This window comes from Diuraphis noxia, unplaced genomic scaffold (genome assembly GCF_037042655.1).
Source record: "Diuraphis noxia isolate RWA-SAM2 unplaced genomic scaffold, SU_Dnox_SAM2 contig0002, whole genome shotgun sequence".
Classification (NCBI taxonomy): domain Eukaryota; kingdom Metazoa; phylum Arthropoda; class Insecta; order Hemiptera; family Aphididae; genus Diuraphis; species Diuraphis noxia.
In genome coordinates, this window is record NW_028301712.1 from 77,092,653 (window position 1) to 77,109,909 (window position 17,257).

Sequence of the window (17,257 nt, forward strand, 5' to 3'; positions counted from 1 at the left end):
ACCATGTCACCACGTCAGATCGCATCGATTTTCCCGGCGGGCCCGGACCGACACGCGCACCACGCAGACGGCTCACTGGCTGGTTATGACTTCACAGTGACGTCACGCAACTCAACCGGGCGCTGTGTATTATTTTTATTGTAATAAATGACTGTACATGGTATATTGATATCATATTTTTTAAAGTATTTACGCACGTGTTTTAAACGATGTATGTAGGTACATCACTAATAAAAAAACGAACTAACTGTATTGAGGCTCGAAATGATAATATAGACCTCGTCGGATGGAAACTTTTGATTAAAAAAAATATATCTCAATATTGTAGAGATTGGTATACTCAATAAATCTAAATGACATCTGAAATATTATTTGGAAAAATAAATGGTATAAAGATCAAACTATATATGCCAAATATGGTGGTTTAAACTCTGAAACACTGCAATACATTTTTTCTAATAATAAAATAAAATCGCAAATATAAGCTACTATTTATACCAAATGGTATTTACCACAGCTAGTGCTGCACGAACATTTTCATCATTCAGAGGGTTAGGTAATTTGCACAATTTATATTAGATCGATAATATTATGTCAATGGTGTTAGAATGGATTGAATTTACAGTGTTTTAAATATTAATTTTAACCATACTACAATATTGCTTATATAATGTATAATATCATATACTTTATAATTATTGAATGTTTTTTTTTGTCTAGAACCCATTCCTTTTTGTATTTTTAAATTCAACCATGCATGCTAGTATAGAAAGAGAATTCCCATGAGCCTATAGATAATGGCATAATACATTTAGGGTCCAGCTTAAAGTTTTAGTTTTTAGTTTTTTATACGTCATATTTCTGAGTGTAGGTATAATATTATATCATGCAATATTGCTAACCTAATTTAACCTTCAAATATTCCATATGGAACATTTTAAATTCACAATAATACAGTAAACTTCATAATTTCTAAAATTAGATTAAAATTAAGAAGTTATGACAATTTTTAAATTGAACATTTTTTGTGTATTTTGAAATAATTATAACTTACATAAACAGAATAATAATATCAATAAAATCTTCCAAAATTCCCTAAATAACATTCTCACCTTTAAATTTTATAAGAGGTTAATTCAAATTCAATCTAATATTGAAAATTATAGAGTAAAACGTACTATTGTGAAAGTAAAATTTGCCATAATGTTGTACGTTTGTAAGACGGAAACATCAAATAATGTACACATTACACATAACGTACATTTAATAACCTTCCAGATATTCTAATCGCCACACATCATCAGAACGTCTTATTAATATTTATTGTGCATTAATGTAGATAAGTGTAAATATGATATTCTGTATTCAAACTGTCAGAAGAATTTGTTCTTATCAATACGCCCAAAAAATACGACAGATTTCAGTTAATTAATTTGCGTTATATAGTTACGAGTACGTTGCAATCAGGTTTTGATATTATATAATATTAGCGTTGGCATTTGAAAGTTATTTTTATGATCGTCTAAACTCATTCGCATTTTCTCTATTCACTTAAATTATATGTTTTTTTATATAGTTTATAAGGTTTCCGTCTTCAATAGTTATGCATTCAGTTTATTGAACAAAATAAAACAATTAATAATAATACCAAAGAATGTTAGGAAATAACGAACGATGGTTATTACAATTATTTTATGCATAATAAACTATTATTTTATTTTTTCTGAGACGGTGTTTATGGTTAGTGATCGAGTAGTAACTCAGCAATCGTACAACTTGTTGCTCTCATTAGAAAAACATATACCTGCAGCGGCGTTTTAAGAGCTGGAATTCGCAAAATCTCAAATGTTTGATCCGCATGGCCTAAGAACCACGATGAATAAAAGTTCAAAAAAAGATCCTATATTCCTATGTAAAAAAAAAGTATAAGACGTTTGAAAAAATGTTTTATTTATTTTACCCTTTCAAAAAATAAAAACAAGATTAAAACAGTAACATATTATATTATTGGTATAATTTTAAATTTATTTACCTACTTAATAAGTTATAATGCGCCAAATAACAATAATATATTAGGCACGATATAATATTAGCTTAAAATATGATTGAAAAAGCTAATTATTAATTATTTACTTTAAAAAAATTCCATATATATTATCATGATGTTACTATTTAGTATTTACTAGAAATATGTACCAATAGCACGCTTACTTAATTTTAATAACGCTATTAGATATTGTACTTGCAATGAAATTGGAAGTTATTACTAATAGTTATAATCACTAAAAAAGCCTTCTCAAACTACGTGTAAAAATGGCCAAGTAAAAACAAAATATTAGATCTTTAAGAATTTTAAAGATATAATATCATGAATAAATGCTAAGTTTATTGAATTTAAGTAAACTTATTTTGTTTCAATAATTTATTTACTTGGCGAGAAATTATTTCTTAAGTGTGATATTATGAACAAAATAATTAAATGGCAAAGAACTATTAAAATATAACTTATTATAATTTTAAAAATATAAATATTTATATTTATATACTATTCTATATATTTCCTCACCAAGTAAATAAATTATTGAAACAAAATAGGTTTAATTAAATTCAATAAATACTTAGCATTTATATTTATGATATCACACCTTTATAGTGTAGAATGCCTTAAGATCTAATATTTTGTTTCACTTAACCATTTTTACACGTAGTTTACGAAGTGTTTTTGTTGTAATATCACAATTTTTATTATCAAAGCAAATAATAATAATAATAATAATAATAATAATGCATCTATATTTTTATCTATATATTACATGAGTAAATTCCTTTATTTTGAGCTCTTATTTATACAACTTATAGTTAAATAAAATGCAAATATTTTTTCTATTATTTTTTTCCATCAAAACTACCGTTGACAGTGAGATGGCAGTAGGATAATTTTCAAATACCTATAAAAGTATAAAAACCTACTTAGAAAAATCTTATACAAATTTATTGTATTACCTATACGATAAATAATTAAAATACAGTTAAAAACTTAAAAAATAATGAAAATATATTTTTATAGAAAACATTTGTATAAATAAATTATAAAAAAATAGGTAATGATAGAGTTTTCATTTATTCGTCATCTGCCATTTCTAAGCTATGATATTTTGAGGTTTTTTCAAGCCAATTTTCCACTCCTGTGTTGCCCATTTCATTAGCCAAGTTCATTCGATTGAATTTCCCGTTGGTCGTTTGGCATTTATCCATTATCGATGTATCGCACTTGGTGATTTTCACTGGTAAAAATAAATAAAACCAAGCCTAACAATTTCTATTTGTTTTGATCAAAATACATTAGTAGTTATATCAGTGTAAGTAATTTATTTGTATTAAAAATAATATGACGCAAACTAATAAATATCTAAAAATAAGTTTTTTGCATAAATAATAAGTGAATTATAAAAAAAAAAAAAAAATGTTATTTTTAATTATTTACTTGCTGATAAGTGATTTATTTATCAGCTATCTTATTAAAAATAATATGATTTACTACACTAGGTAGTAGGTATAATATGTACCATACTGATTTTGCAAAACTTTTATTTAAAAAATCGTAATCATTATTTTTGATTTGTTAAATTAAACATTTAAAATTTAAGTATAAAATATAGAAAACATTTAAAACAAACAATCATTAAAGTCCTGTAATTTTTATTTTTAATACTTAAGTTTTAAAATAATTTAAAAGTTATAAAAATGAAAAAATAGGTATTATTATTATGTCATTATTATTATATTATACAATATACTGTGTGCTCACCAATTTAGGGAACACTTAATTTCTCGGCCGGATTATACTAGAATAAATCGAATTTTTTTTTACAAGCAAGTGGTACATGAATACACATCTTCAGATAAATTTCAAATTTTTAACCCTCTCGGTACGCACATGCTCAACGCAACTTATTATTTTTTAATAGCAACCGGTGTTTTAGATACCAAATTCGGATAGACTGAATTTTTTTTAAGACATTTTAAGCAATTGACCCTGGCTCTAAAACCAAAATTGACTGAATGAGAGCCATTCAAATTTTAATAAATAATATATTTTTACAATGCATTATAAAATGCATAAAACCATTTATAATTATTTATTATTGGTTACTTTTTAAATATTTTTCATATACAATTGTAATTTATAATTAAATGATTTTATATCCATATTATGTTATCTTATTTATAACACGTATAAAAAAAAAACGTAAATATATTTAAAAAGTAACCAATAATAAATAATTATATTCATTGAATAATATAAAGATAGATATCTTTTCAAAGTGATAACACTAAAATTGAATATTTGTCGATAATAATAAACAAATTACTGTTATTTATTTACTAATAATGTTTTATTAGATGTATACAATAAAAATACTTTTATATTATTTATTTTTTTTATGCATAAAACTTAATATTTATAATTAAACTGAATATCAGAATGGCAATCAAACAAACAACGTGTATCAATTATTTAAGATATTGATATTTATTACTCATCTACTCTCTTTCGACCGTCACATTGATGTATAATAACGGGTCGTGCTCTAAAGGTTCTATGTATTATTAAACGTAATACAAGACTCTTCTCATCAGTAAACTGACTCCGTTCTTTGTATTTAGCTCTTATTCGACCCATACTCGAGTATGATGTTATGGTCTAGTACTCTAACCTTGTTAAGGTCTTAAGGATCAATTAAGTCTTGAGCGTGTTCAACATACATACATTTCTATCGTATGTTGCTTTTATTCTTGAATTACCTTCACCGAATCCCAACTATTCCGATGTTAGCCGTGTTCTAAATATACCTACCTTCTTTGTCTTCAAGCCGTAATTATATTGATTCTTAATTTATTTATGCACTTTTCAACAATTATATAAATGCACCTAACATTTTATCTCAAGTTTCATTTAAAGTTTCTCTCACAATATGTCAATATCCGTAATCACATCCCTTTTTATATTCCTACTCATTCAACTTCCTTCAGCCACAACCACATCACCACGCACAGAATGCTTAGGTCTGCCAATTCAGTTTGATCTTCGCCCAATTTTGATATTACTTTACCTAGTTATATACTTTAACACTTATTACTAGTCTTTAAATATTATTGTTATCATATTATATTATATTTATATTTATCTACTCTTTTTGACTTTTTGTAAAAGCCGATTGGCATAATTTATTTATGTAAATAAATAAATAGGTATATTAAAACATATTATACATTGTAAGAATTTAAAATCGATAATTAAATCCAAAATATATTTATACATGCAAAATACAACATTACACAAAAGTTTACAAATTATTAAAATTGCAAAATATATACTCATATAACACATCACAAACACTTGCATTAATCGATAAACGTAAAACCAAAACAATTTATTATTATCTACATCCACAGGCAAGGATTTTTGGTGAAAAAAAAGTACTGATCAACTAATAAAATCTCATTTTACTTTTAGGTAGAAGGAATGTGTATAACAGTGCGTCCAATAAGTTTTGAGACTAAGGTTACTGATGTTACAAAGAAAATTTGAAAAAATGTTTTAAGCAATTTTTATTCATAATAGTCACCATTAAATACACCTTCTTGCACAATCGTCCAATTTTTTCATGGTCCTTGAAAAATCAGCTTCAGGATTGTTCTTGATATATTGCGTCATCGCTTCTTTAATCGTTTCAAAGGTGGTAAAATGGTGCCTCTTGAGCTCCATCTTCAACTTTGGGAACAGGAAATAGTCTGGAGAACTCAAATCTGTTGAATACGGGTTGGGGGGGAGAGTACTAGAACCATTTTTTGGCCAAAAATTGAGTGTCAATCGACGCGGTATGTGCTGGAGTGTTATTGTGCAGCAAGAAATAAAATATTGATCTTTCCACAAAGCAAGCCTAAGTTGCCTAACACGTACAATTCTTTTACATAGGCGATCCAAAATTTTTTAGGTGTTATTGTAATAACTTTCCTGAATTTCTTAATTATCTAGATACAAGTATTAATTTTAAAATGGTTGTCTCAAAACTTATGGGATGCACTGTAGGTATATCTCACACAAAAAGCAGTCAGTCATCAAGCTGCATAACATCAGCTGCAGTAGAAACCCAAGATGAATTTTTATTTTTAATAAATATGCTTAAATATATCATACATATGTTTATCATTTAAGTATTTAACAATCAATATTTAAAAAAAATAAAAATGTTTACCATCAATAAGTTTTTGTAGAGAATAAGGTACTACAAGGTTTTTATTAAAATAATTTTAAGATTATATTCATATTTCAGACTCATTTACTGAATAAATTTCATCAACATAATATAGAAATATCATGTTTTTTTAAAAATATGTCAGTTTTATTTATACTATATAGGTAATCCAGATTTTATCTAAACTTCAACTCAGCTTAATCTAACTTTATGGCAGTCACCGATCAAACATCCCACATAGGTTAGATATCAATATTAAATATAAATATATAAATATTATATGATATTTCTAAATATGTAAAATGTACATAATGAGAATCACTATTTGACTGATTTAATATTTTGTAATCTGTTCCTCTAAATTTAATATTTATAATAAAATATGTCTAACGGTTAGAATTATTATTTTAATAATAGATAACATATGATTATAAGTTAACAGTAACAAAGCTAGGTATAACCTATACACAACGGTACTCAAGTTAATTATCATATTATTTGTAAGTGTAATTAATATTTAAAGCCATCATATATAAATTTACATTTATCACATAGGTACGTACTTATTCAACTAAAACATAACAAATAGCCAATAGGTAATAACATATTATACTATGTACAGTAATTATAATTTTTATAAACTATTTTAGATCACAATTATTTGTTTATAACTAAGCTATCTATGAGTTGTAGACGTTGTAGGTCAATATTAGTAGGTAACTTGTACCTATCTACTTTTATAGTTTTACTTCTGATATTAAAATTACAAACATATATTTTGTAATTAATTTATTTAGATCACTAATTTCTAAATAGGTATTAAATGTCTATTATTAAAGTATAAAAAACATTTTAAAAATACTCAAGAATTTGAAATTCTAAGATCATCATAAATTGGTCCAATAAATTACTTGAGGATAATTTAAACTAACAGTACAGCATGATTGTAATAAAAGTGTACATAATATAAACTTTGGTAAAAATCACTATCCTCACAAATTTTTTATAGTCACTAAAAAAGTTGATTATAGAATCAATTCATTCATTCATGTATGGAAATAATAATTAACTTTTTCATTTAGATAACAGTCATAAATACTCTATAACTAGACAATCGCAAGGTAAAGGGAAGGTAAATAAATTTAATTGAATGCAAAAACACAAATCAAAAATTTATGAAATACATTTACCAGCTGGTATAGGTGATATAGGACAATGTGATGAGATCACCGCTAGTTTTTTTAATGTTTTCACAATTGGTGGCTTACATTCTTTTGTTGCTAAGGCTGGAGTGATACTTGGCAACCTGATATCTAAATGTGATCCTTTATCTGTCATAATCTAAAAATGAAAAAATGAAATTAATTTATCAGTTTTAGATGAAATGATTAATATTGTTTTACTTTATTATTCATAGAGTATAATTTAATTGTTATATCTTTCGCAACTAAAGTAGCTAATACAGTCGCCAAGTATGTTTCTTTTACAAACAAATATTCTAATGCTGATCTCTGCCAATATATATATCGACAAGTTGTTGCAGCAATTACTGAAACCTAAAAAAAAGTTAAATTAATAATGAATCATATTTTTAAACCACAAATAACATCCACCTTAAATTTGTCTTCGGAAGACCCTCTGCTTTCAAATTCAGGAGAATCCAAAAACTCACATGGTCCTATGGGATGCAAAAGTTGATGATCTTGGAGAACATTTGCTTTTCCAGACATAAGAAGTCCAAGTCTATCAGTTTTTGTGATGTTTTGCATAGCATAAGCCTCACCTATGTGTAACGTAACAATTTGAGCAAATTGTTCACTCACCAATTTCTTGAATTGAATTCTTGTAATCTATATAGTTTGTGAAATCAATAATAAATAATAATGCATATTTATGATATGTGTATGTATTATTGTTATATTCTATTCCATTTAAAAATAAAATAAGTGATTAAAGAGTAGTCGTTTAAGTTCATAAGTGTATTACGATCTACGTTAACCATTAATAGAGCTTACTAAAAGTACTGTTGTCCTCTGATCATTTTTCATATGAGAAGTGGTTTATTCTTAAATGAAATACAGTATTATTAATGTCAATAATTTACCTTGAAAGGCTTAAACATGTTACGATAAATTTGTTCAAGTTCTGGATTAAAATTAATCGGTCTTCTTTGATAAATAAGATAAATTAGCTGTAGAATATTAATAAAGAGAAAACATAAATTCCAAGTGAATAAATCAGGTGCACACACTATTCTCCATGCCCAAGTAATGAGTATGAGAAAACCTAAAACCAAAATTAAGAACCTATTGATCAAATACTTATTTACTTTTTATTTGTTGGCAGGTTAAAAAGTAGTAACTATACTCTATTCAAAATAAAAATGGTAATCAGTGACCAACTTGTACCAAATCACTGGGCTAGTGTGTAAACTAGGTGGGGAAGCGTCTAACAGTGTCAAACAAAACCTCCTCACCACGGACTTTTGTTCTGATTTTGAATAGAGTATAATATGCACCAAGAAAAAATTAATGTGATTGAGACTATAATTTTTCAATAAATAACAAATACAATATATGTAGTTATAAGTAGTTTTTTTTTTTTAAATAGTACCTGCAATTAATGTCGAGTGCATAAATAATATGCCATAATAACTAGTTGGCACAGAATATGACATAAAGAACAGAGCATTAGCTATCTGAAACATCCAATGCTGTGATGGCCGCCAATCAACACACCAAACTACATTAAAAAAGATTGAAAGCATTTTTTTTCAATAAATGGATACTTGGATCGTCCAAAATACTCATTGCTCATACTATAGCTGAATTTAAGGATGCATTTGTAAGTTGTTTAACTTACCATTATGTTCAGTAAATGATGTACTGTTTGTACCATTTTCATTAAAAACTGATGGTATACTAATTATTTCACTAAGACCAAAACCAGAAGAAGTCATAATGAAAAATGTGCCTATTGAATTAATTTAAAACTAAGTATAGTATTAGCTTAGAATTATTGTAGTCAGTTTTATAAAAAAAAAACTTACTTTTGTAACTGTCAGAATAAGTTTAAGCACAGTGATTATAGCGGTATATTACATAGGATAGAACCAGACACTGCCTAACAGTCATAAACCCATAAAGAAAACTCAACAGATTACAGCTATTGATTTTTTTTCTCTTATCACGCAGGGTTGCAACAAGGGTTGCAAAGTGACACAATTTTTATTTCAACATAGCTTTTATTTTTATAATGATTTATAGGATATTTTTGCATAATATTAATTAGTAGCTATGACTTAAAAATGAATTTTTTTTGTGGGAATAAGAATGTTTACATTTTTCTTATGTAAATGTGAATATCTATTTTAAATAAATAGATCCAAATATTATGATCAATGTATTGCAATAGGTAATAAGATGAATCTATGTATTACTAAAATCAATTTTAAAAGTTGCAGAAAAATACTATTCACAATCTTACATAATAATCACATTAAAGTATGTATTTTAAATTAAATTAAATTTTTTTTAATTAAAAATATTTGGATCTAGGATAATTCAATTAAAAATAATTGCACAAATGGATAAATTAAAAACCATACAATTTTAGAAATCTAGTTTGTATTCATTTGGCCACAGACAATACACAAATATAATATTTAAACATAAAAAAAAAAAAAATGTTAAATTAAATTGTTCCCAGTATTAAACATAGGTAAGTAGTTAATTTTAAGACATCTAATTTTTATCTTCAAAATAACTTAAAATTAAAAAAAACATTCATAATATTAAAAAAATAATTATGATTAATATTTTTAAAGTTAAAAAGTAGAGAAAATCAAATACATGTATGTAATAGTTTATAATATAGAGCTACTTACTAACAGTATTTCAAATGAGCAATTATTATATTACATAGAGGAGTAAAAGGAAAATGTATTCAAACAAAATGTAATTAAGAATAATTCATTATAAATTAATCAGTTTACTTGAAAGTAGGTAAAATTGTATAGATGATATACATATATTTTTAATGTTTACACAATGATTAAATAAAAAACATTGTATATCACTTAATAAATCACAAATTCCATACCAAATATAATATTAACTTGTAGTACTTACAACGCTAAAACTATGTCACAGATGGACTATCAGTACCACTACCACTATCGTGTTCTTTACGAAGATGTACACTACGTTTACCGCCACTTTTGGATAATGTTGCAACTTCTTTCTGCAAACACTTGATTTTACTATGCAACATTTCTACTTCTCTACTATACTCTTTTTTGTCGGAATTCATTTTAGTACGCAATTCATTTTCTGTTGTAAAATGTTTGGCTTTCAATTCAGTTATCTAATAAATAAATTGTAAATTACTAGTTTATGGATACAAAACAAGTGTTTTTATTTCTTTAGTAAAAAAAAAAATATTAATATCTCTTACAAATTTCTCTTTGTTTAATAGTTGACAACTCTTTAGATTAGATTGTTTTTGTAACATGGCTATTTGTTCTTTGAGGTCAGTAATAACCACTACATTATCTGAATTTACATCAACGTGCCTATGAGAATTTCGATGCATTTTTGAAGGTGGAGGCAAAGCAAAATCCGGACCACTGTCATCAATTAGCTTCATTACATTTGTATGTTTAGTTTTTCTATTTTTTGACCTGAAAAATAATATTTAATAATTTATATAAAACTAAACAATTTCTAATGTCACATTGGCCTAGTGTTTAACTATAATACTGACCCATCACGTTTTTTTACTAATAGTTTCATTTCAGCATCAGTTTTTTTTGTTTTTGCTAAGGCTCGTTTAAATGATAACGTGCATAACCAGCATAATACTTTTCCATCAAGCAACTGAAATAAAATAAATCAATTTTTAAGAACAATTATTTTTAAAATTTTTATAGCATATAAACTATTACTTCACAATCCATATCTTTTCTATTAAATGCACAATTTTGTTTGCATTGATCACAGGTCACAGGTGGCCCATATTTGCGCTCAGAATTTGCACAACGTTGACATTTTTGCCCAATGAATGCAGCTATGATGTTGCAGTAACTACATGCTGTTGGTCTACCATATTGAGCCACAAATTGTTCACACTTTTTACAAATTGTACTAGTGTTTGATTTACTGAAAATGTTAAAAATTAATTAGGTATAAATTTTCTTAAAAACACCTGTATGTGAGTACCTCACATAAGTACTTGGTTTAATAATTTTTCATTACAAAGTCTACAACTATAAAATCAAGTGGTTTGTTAATTCATTTTTAATAGAGCCAATGAGATTAGCTATTTGTAGAAGTAAGATTATTTTGTTACAACTTACTCAGTCTGTTGGAATTCAGACCGACAATACGTACACTTGACTACGGGGTATGATCCTCGACATTCCTAAAACACACAATAATTATAATTATAATTATGTAAATGTTTGTTTATTGCCTAATGGGGATAACGCGAAATGAAAAATGTGCTAAATTTACGTACTTTACAGAGTTGTTGCCCAGACGATAGGTCTTCATACAAATACCGTTTGAAACACTTCGAGCAAGCAAATAATGCCGATTTATTATTATTACTCATGTCGAAGCTAAGCTATTTGTAAGACGTACTGTAATAACAATGAATAAAATATGTTGTTTGCGTATCACAAAATAAAAAATTCAAACACAAATACACAATGCCCTTATACTATTTGTGTACGTAGATAAAATAAACAAAAATTGCCTAAGTTACAGTTTGCAATGTGTTTAAGAAAAGAAATAAGAAGAAGAACAGTCAATTTAACTGCAGCAGGCGACTTGGTTTCCATAAAAAAAAATTAGCTTAGGATCGTGATACTGATACAACGCGCCAACCAATCAGAACGATAAAATCGGTGCAGCCAACGACAGGTTGAGTCGTCACATAATGATAACATATCACATATTTTGATATTATATTAATTTTCTGTTTTCTAACCAGAACCATGGAAAATAGATAAAACCAGAACCGTCTGGGACCTGAGTTTTAATAACTATAAAGAATCAAGATCTTTTAGTTCCCTTATCGTAGATACTAGATTCCTAAATTCTTTGTTGATTATTCATTATTCGTCAGTGATTAAAATAATTAATAATAATTGTCAACAATTCAACATTCAAGATCATTAAGTGAAAAAATTTTAAAAATTACACTTTTACATGCGTAGCCAAGAAATATATTTTTAAGTTTGTGTTAATTACACATAATGTCATTCCATTTCGTTTACGCATTTTAAATTTAATACGAAAAATCTAAATCGTCTAAATAGATACGATGGCACAAATTCCCGAATGCCCGGAAAGTTTGAAGAAGATTCAACATCATCTAAAAATCGCTTTAGAACACGATTCTAAAGATCCAATAATCAGTTATTGGTGTGAGTTATTTGATATCGAGAAATCCAAATAAGCATTATATAAATTTTTTTGTTTTAGGTCGGTTATATGCTCTGCAAGCTGCTTTAACATTAGACAAATCATCAAAAGATGCTAAATCGTTTTTAGTGTCTCTAATGGATTGGTTGGAGAAACAAAAAAATAATTTAAAAGAAAATGACATGATCACAAATGAGGCTGCTGCTCAAGCACACATAGAAAATTATGCAATAAAATTGTTTAATTTTGCAGATGGAATGGACCGTCAAGCAAATTATAATAAGTAGATAAAACTAATTTATACAATTTTATTCTAGTTGCTTATTTATATGATTTTATTTTCATTAGGAATATAGTTAAATTGTTTTTTACTGCTGGACTACTCATGGACGTATTAAGTGTATTTGGGGATATTTCCGAAGAGATCACAAATACTCAAAGATATGCAAAATGGAAGGCTACATATATTCATAATTGCATAAAAAATGGCGAGACTCCTACACCTGGACCACCAGTTACAGAAAGTGGACAAATTGGTTTCAACTTTCCGAATCAAGGAGAAGACATTCAGCAACCTACAGATAATTTTGTTCCTGTAACTCCTACTAAACATACATATGAAGGTTAATATTATATTTATACTAATATTAAGCAATCATAATCAAACACCCTGCATAACTTATAAATATATGATTTCAGATTATCCTGCATTAAGTCCTAATGAATATCAAAAAATACCAAACATGCCCACAATCAGTCAAACAGAAATACAGCCAACTGTATCAGAAATACCAATTGTACACAGAGGTATAGTTTTCCTAAATTATTTATCATATTAATTCTTAGTTAAAGCACTTAAAATGTAAGTGCAGCTAATCTCACAAACTGAATAGATAGATGACAGTTTGTTTTTCAAGTCTCATAACAATTGTTTATTTTGATTTGGGCGATATTCAATTATTATTACAGAAAAATAAAAGTTATTTTACATTTTAGATGGAATACAACTGTCACCGTCACAAATTACTAAAGCACAGAAGTATTGCAAATTTGCTGCTAGTGCATTAACCTACGATGATGTTTCTGAGTCCATTGCAAATTTGCAAAAAGCACTGAAATTACTAACAACTGGCGAAGATTCATAGTTATTAATTACTAATTATTATAATAGTATTCATAAAATGTATACATTGTTTTAAATTATTATTTTTATTTTTAATATACATGACGTTTATATTGATCAAAAAAAAAATACACAAAAATCTATTTAAAATTGAATTCACACCTTACACACAAATTATTTACATAGGTACTAACGTTAATGACTAGAATGAATGAACACAAGAATTTGCTATTATATTTTTGAGGGATGGAACAGGGGTTGTGTTTCCCGAGCTTTAGTTAAACAAATCCTTACAATAATTAATGTGCAAAAAATGTAATAAAAATGAGCTAAGTTTGGGAAAAATTATTTTCTTTCTATTCTTGTTTTTGAGCTTTAGGTTCAGCAATTTCTGCCAGTTCTTTGCGTCTCAGTTGATAATCAATGACAAGTCGTCCAGCTAACATGAATAAAAATACAAGTGCTGGAGCCATTCGTTCAAATTTATCTTTGGCTGCATAATGTGTATAAACAGCCAGTAAATGTGACATCAAAAGAGTTATATTTGCCCCTTGCTTAACATTTCCTTAAATTAAAAAAAATATATATGCCATGACAATAAACAATTAGAATATTCATATAAAAGTGTAAATGGGTAAAAGATGAGCTAATGCTGTTGACAAATACTTACTATATGGAACAAATGCCAAGCAAACACCACTTAATACTTCAGTACCACCAACAGCTCTTCTGTACCATTTAGCTGGCACTTTAAAGTCAATCGTTTTTGACAGTGGAAATACTTTGGCATACTTAACATAGTCCTTCCGCTGAAAAAAGTATACTTTTAGATATAATAATCAATCATTAATTACAGAAAATAAATTTTGTTCATATTAAATAGATATGAATTCTACATAAATTTATGTACTTTTCAAATCAATTAGTTAAATATTTTATTAGGTATGCCTATATAAAAAAAACAAATTAATGCAAATTACTACAAACTACATAATACAATTTGGAAAAAATATTTATTTGACAATCATTCAATAATTTTCAAATATTATTATTTGTAAATAGTAAGTTAATATGTGTTGAAAGAAGAACAATAAATAATTTTCTACAATTTGAATTAATCAATTTTTATTTTAGATATTTTATTAATTACATTATAGGTATTTACTCCTACTTCTCAATAATCAATATAAATATTTTAATAGCTACACAGTAATAACTAATTAACACATGTAAATATAGTTCAAGACCTCTTCGTTACTGAATAAACTATTGATAAATACCTACACATTTTGGTAGAATCTTAAAACAAATTTACGCTAGTGCCAAATATTTTAAATTCATATGTGGGCATTTTGCCAATCTGTACATTTTACCACAAATAGATTCATCAAAAACACTATATGATATTCATGTTTATAATAAGTTTCCATTAATGCTATCTAAATCATTTTGATTCAATGAGCTAATTAGCATTATAAATTAATATTTCTTACTGTACATTAGGTAGGTACAATAAAACAAAATTTTAATATTTAGAAATTATAAAATTTAGGTATACAGTACTAATTAGTAAGTAAGACAAAAAATTAAATTAAATCAAAACAGTTAGGTCTACCAGGAATTTTTATAAAATAATTAATATAAAATAATTTGGTACTAATATCATGAACTTTTGGATTAGTTGAACATAATTAAATTATACATGATTATTTAAATTTTAAATAGAATAACATGGGTTACAGGTTAAAGAAAAAAATTTAATTTATTATTCACTGTATTTTGAAATTATATTATATTAATCTCAACTGATGTTTAAATATTTAAAAATGTAAACTAAAATTAATTTTCAACTATAGCAAGAAAGAATAGATATTAAATACAGTAGAACCTCATTAATCCGGACTTCGCGTAATCCAGACAGTTGTTTAATATTAGGAAAAATATGCAGTATATATTGTAGACTAAAATAAACATAATAGCTACAGAAGAAGAGATTTTTGAAAGCCTCATCGCTGCAGAAAACTCTGAAACAGATGAATACACAAACAAGACGAAGAAGACGATTGTATCAGGCCTAAGCTAAAACTTGGTGAAATTAAAGACCATCTAAATATTGCCCTTAAATATTCTGTTGAAGATAACGATGATGAAAACGTATCTGCATATTACAAACATTTCAGGCATCTATGTGAATATTATTAATACAAGAAATAAATGAGAAAGGAAGACAACAAAAAACTAGCAGTTTTTTCAAACCAGTTATGAAAGTGTGCCTAAATATATAATAATTATGATTATATGCATTACGTTTATATATCATGTTTTTGTTGGATCTAAAATTATGTTACAATATATCATAAGTAGTTATTAGTTAAATATAATATTCATAAATCTATAATAGGGACATGTTTTTTGGCTATTTTGTTTAATCCGGACTTTCATTAAATCAGACAACCTAGAGTCCCTATTAGTCCGGGTTAATAAGGTTCTACTGTACATCAGAAAATATTTATTTATACATATTAAAATTAAATTTTTGTAGGTATATCCTGCAGAAGAATAAAAGTAAATAATTTTAATAAATTAAGTTCTAACATTAAAAATATCAATGACTTCAACAAATGAAGATTTCTTGTTTTGAGCAACTAACTATTAAACAAATTTTTTAAATATGTCTATTTTGAATAAAAATCCGATTGAATGTAAATAAATGTTAATTCTTAATACCAATTGATTAAAATTTTAAACCTTGATAAACATATTACTTATCATATTGTCATAGATAATATTATACCTAATAATAGTAATAACTATTTATTGACATAAATTATTTCTTACAAGATCCTTGTGCAGCTCTTTACTGATGACAGGACTCATTTTCAGAGTACCAACAAATAGGAAAAAAATACCAAGTAGAACCGAAAGACTCTTTAGAACTATTGAACCCATTTTTTAATTTATGATTATCTATTTTAAAATTACTACACTGCAGCTACTTTAACGAATTTATATTTAATGGGAATGAAATTTAGTTTTTCTGGTTTGTCAATACGATCTACAAGCCGCAGGAACTCCTCCTACGCTTTAATGCTTTACAGTTTACCGCAAAATGAAATATTTTTCGCAGTGTGTCCTAAACAAAGATCAACTTTTGAATAACCAAAATATTAGTCTACATTTCACAATAAAACTGTACACGATATATTATGATCAATAGAAAAACGTAACTCCTCGTCAAGACTCAAGAGTATAACCTAAAGTGAAACGTTATTAATTTATTATTAAATATATTGAATGTTTAGTAATTTAGTATTAACCACTGTCTATTATACATACATTTTGAATAATATGTGACAATATTATTTTGAACATAACAATGTATTATGTGTACTCTAGCTATTTAGGTTGGGTACACTGTTGACAAAAAATTATAAGTGATGTGGAAT

The 17,257-nt window shown here is 26.4% G+C and overlaps 4 protein-coding genes across 7 annotated transcripts; 1 reads left to right on the forward strand and 3 right to left on the reverse strand.

The window, feature by feature from the left end:
* Positions 1 to 2,033: 2,033 nt before the first annotated feature.
* LOC107173912 (popeye domain-containing protein 3-like) lies at positions 2,034 to 9,429 on the reverse strand. Of its 3 annotated transcripts, none has more exons than XM_089220328.1 (8): positions 9,310 to 9,429; positions 9,123 to 9,233; positions 8,874 to 9,002; positions 8,365 to 8,546; positions 7,874 to 8,110; positions 7,664 to 7,816; positions 7,451 to 7,601; positions 2,034 to 2,948 (listed from the first exon to the last, which is right to left on the reverse strand). In XM_089220328.1, the coding sequence occupies exons 2-8, from the start codon at positions 9,217 to 9,219 to the stop codon at positions 2,941 to 2,943; spliced, it is 957 nt and encodes a 318-aa protein (XP_089076454.1). In that variant the 5' UTR covers positions 9,220 to 9,233; positions 9,310 to 9,429; the 3' UTR covers positions 2,034 to 2,940. The 3 variants fall into 3 exon arrangements, with proteins under 3 accessions (XP_089076454.1, XP_015380137.2, XP_015380138.2); XM_015524651.2 differs by lacking the exon at positions 2,034 to 2,948 and adding an exon at positions 3,038 to 3,284; XM_015524652.2 differs by lacking the exons at positions 2,034 to 2,948; positions 9,310 to 9,429 and adding an exon at positions 3,038 to 3,284 and having other exon boundaries at positions 9,123 to 9,303.
* Positions 9,430 to 10,230: 801 nt separating this feature from the next.
* On the reverse strand, positions 10,231 to 12,106 carry LOC107173877 (protein FAM76A). Of its 2 annotated transcripts, none has more exons than XM_015524602.2 (6): positions 11,778 to 12,106; positions 11,651 to 11,681; positions 11,206 to 11,419; positions 11,025 to 11,137; positions 10,716 to 10,941; positions 10,231 to 10,625 (listed from the first exon to the last, which is right to left on the reverse strand). In XM_015524602.2, exons 2-6 carry the CDS (start codon positions 11,677 to 11,679, stop codon positions 10,401 to 10,403), a joined length of 807 nt encoding a protein of 268 aa, XP_015380088.1. In that variant the 5' UTR covers positions 11,680 to 11,681; positions 11,778 to 12,106; the 3' UTR covers positions 10,231 to 10,400. The 2 variants fall into 2 exon arrangements, with proteins under 2 accessions (XP_015380088.1, XP_015380087.1); XM_015524601.2 differs by having other exon boundaries at positions 11,617 to 11,681.
* A 182-nt stretch (positions 12,107 to 12,288) lies between these two features.
* Positions 12,289 to 13,966, forward strand: Vta1 (vesicle trafficking 1). Its single transcript, XM_015524604.2, has 5 exons — positions 12,289 to 12,690; positions 12,749 to 12,971; positions 13,037 to 13,311; positions 13,388 to 13,495; positions 13,685 to 13,966. Exons 1-5 carry the CDS (start codon positions 12,588 to 12,590, stop codon positions 13,831 to 13,833), a joined length of 858 nt encoding a protein of 285 aa, XP_015380090.1. The 5' UTR covers positions 12,289 to 12,587; the 3' UTR covers positions 13,834 to 13,966.
* On the reverse strand, positions 13,879 to 16,950 carry LOC149058949 (putative acetylcholine receptor chaperone). The gene is made up of 3 exons (XM_089218759.1): positions 16,650 to 16,950; positions 14,482 to 14,620; positions 13,879 to 14,376 (listed from the first exon to the last, which is right to left on the reverse strand). The coding sequence occupies exons 1-3, from the start codon at positions 16,758 to 16,760 to the stop codon at positions 14,168 to 14,170; spliced, it is 459 nt and encodes a 152-aa protein (XP_089074885.1). The 5' UTR covers positions 16,761 to 16,950; the 3' UTR covers positions 13,879 to 14,167.
* Between the last annotated feature and the right edge of the window lie 307 nt (positions 16,951 to 17,257).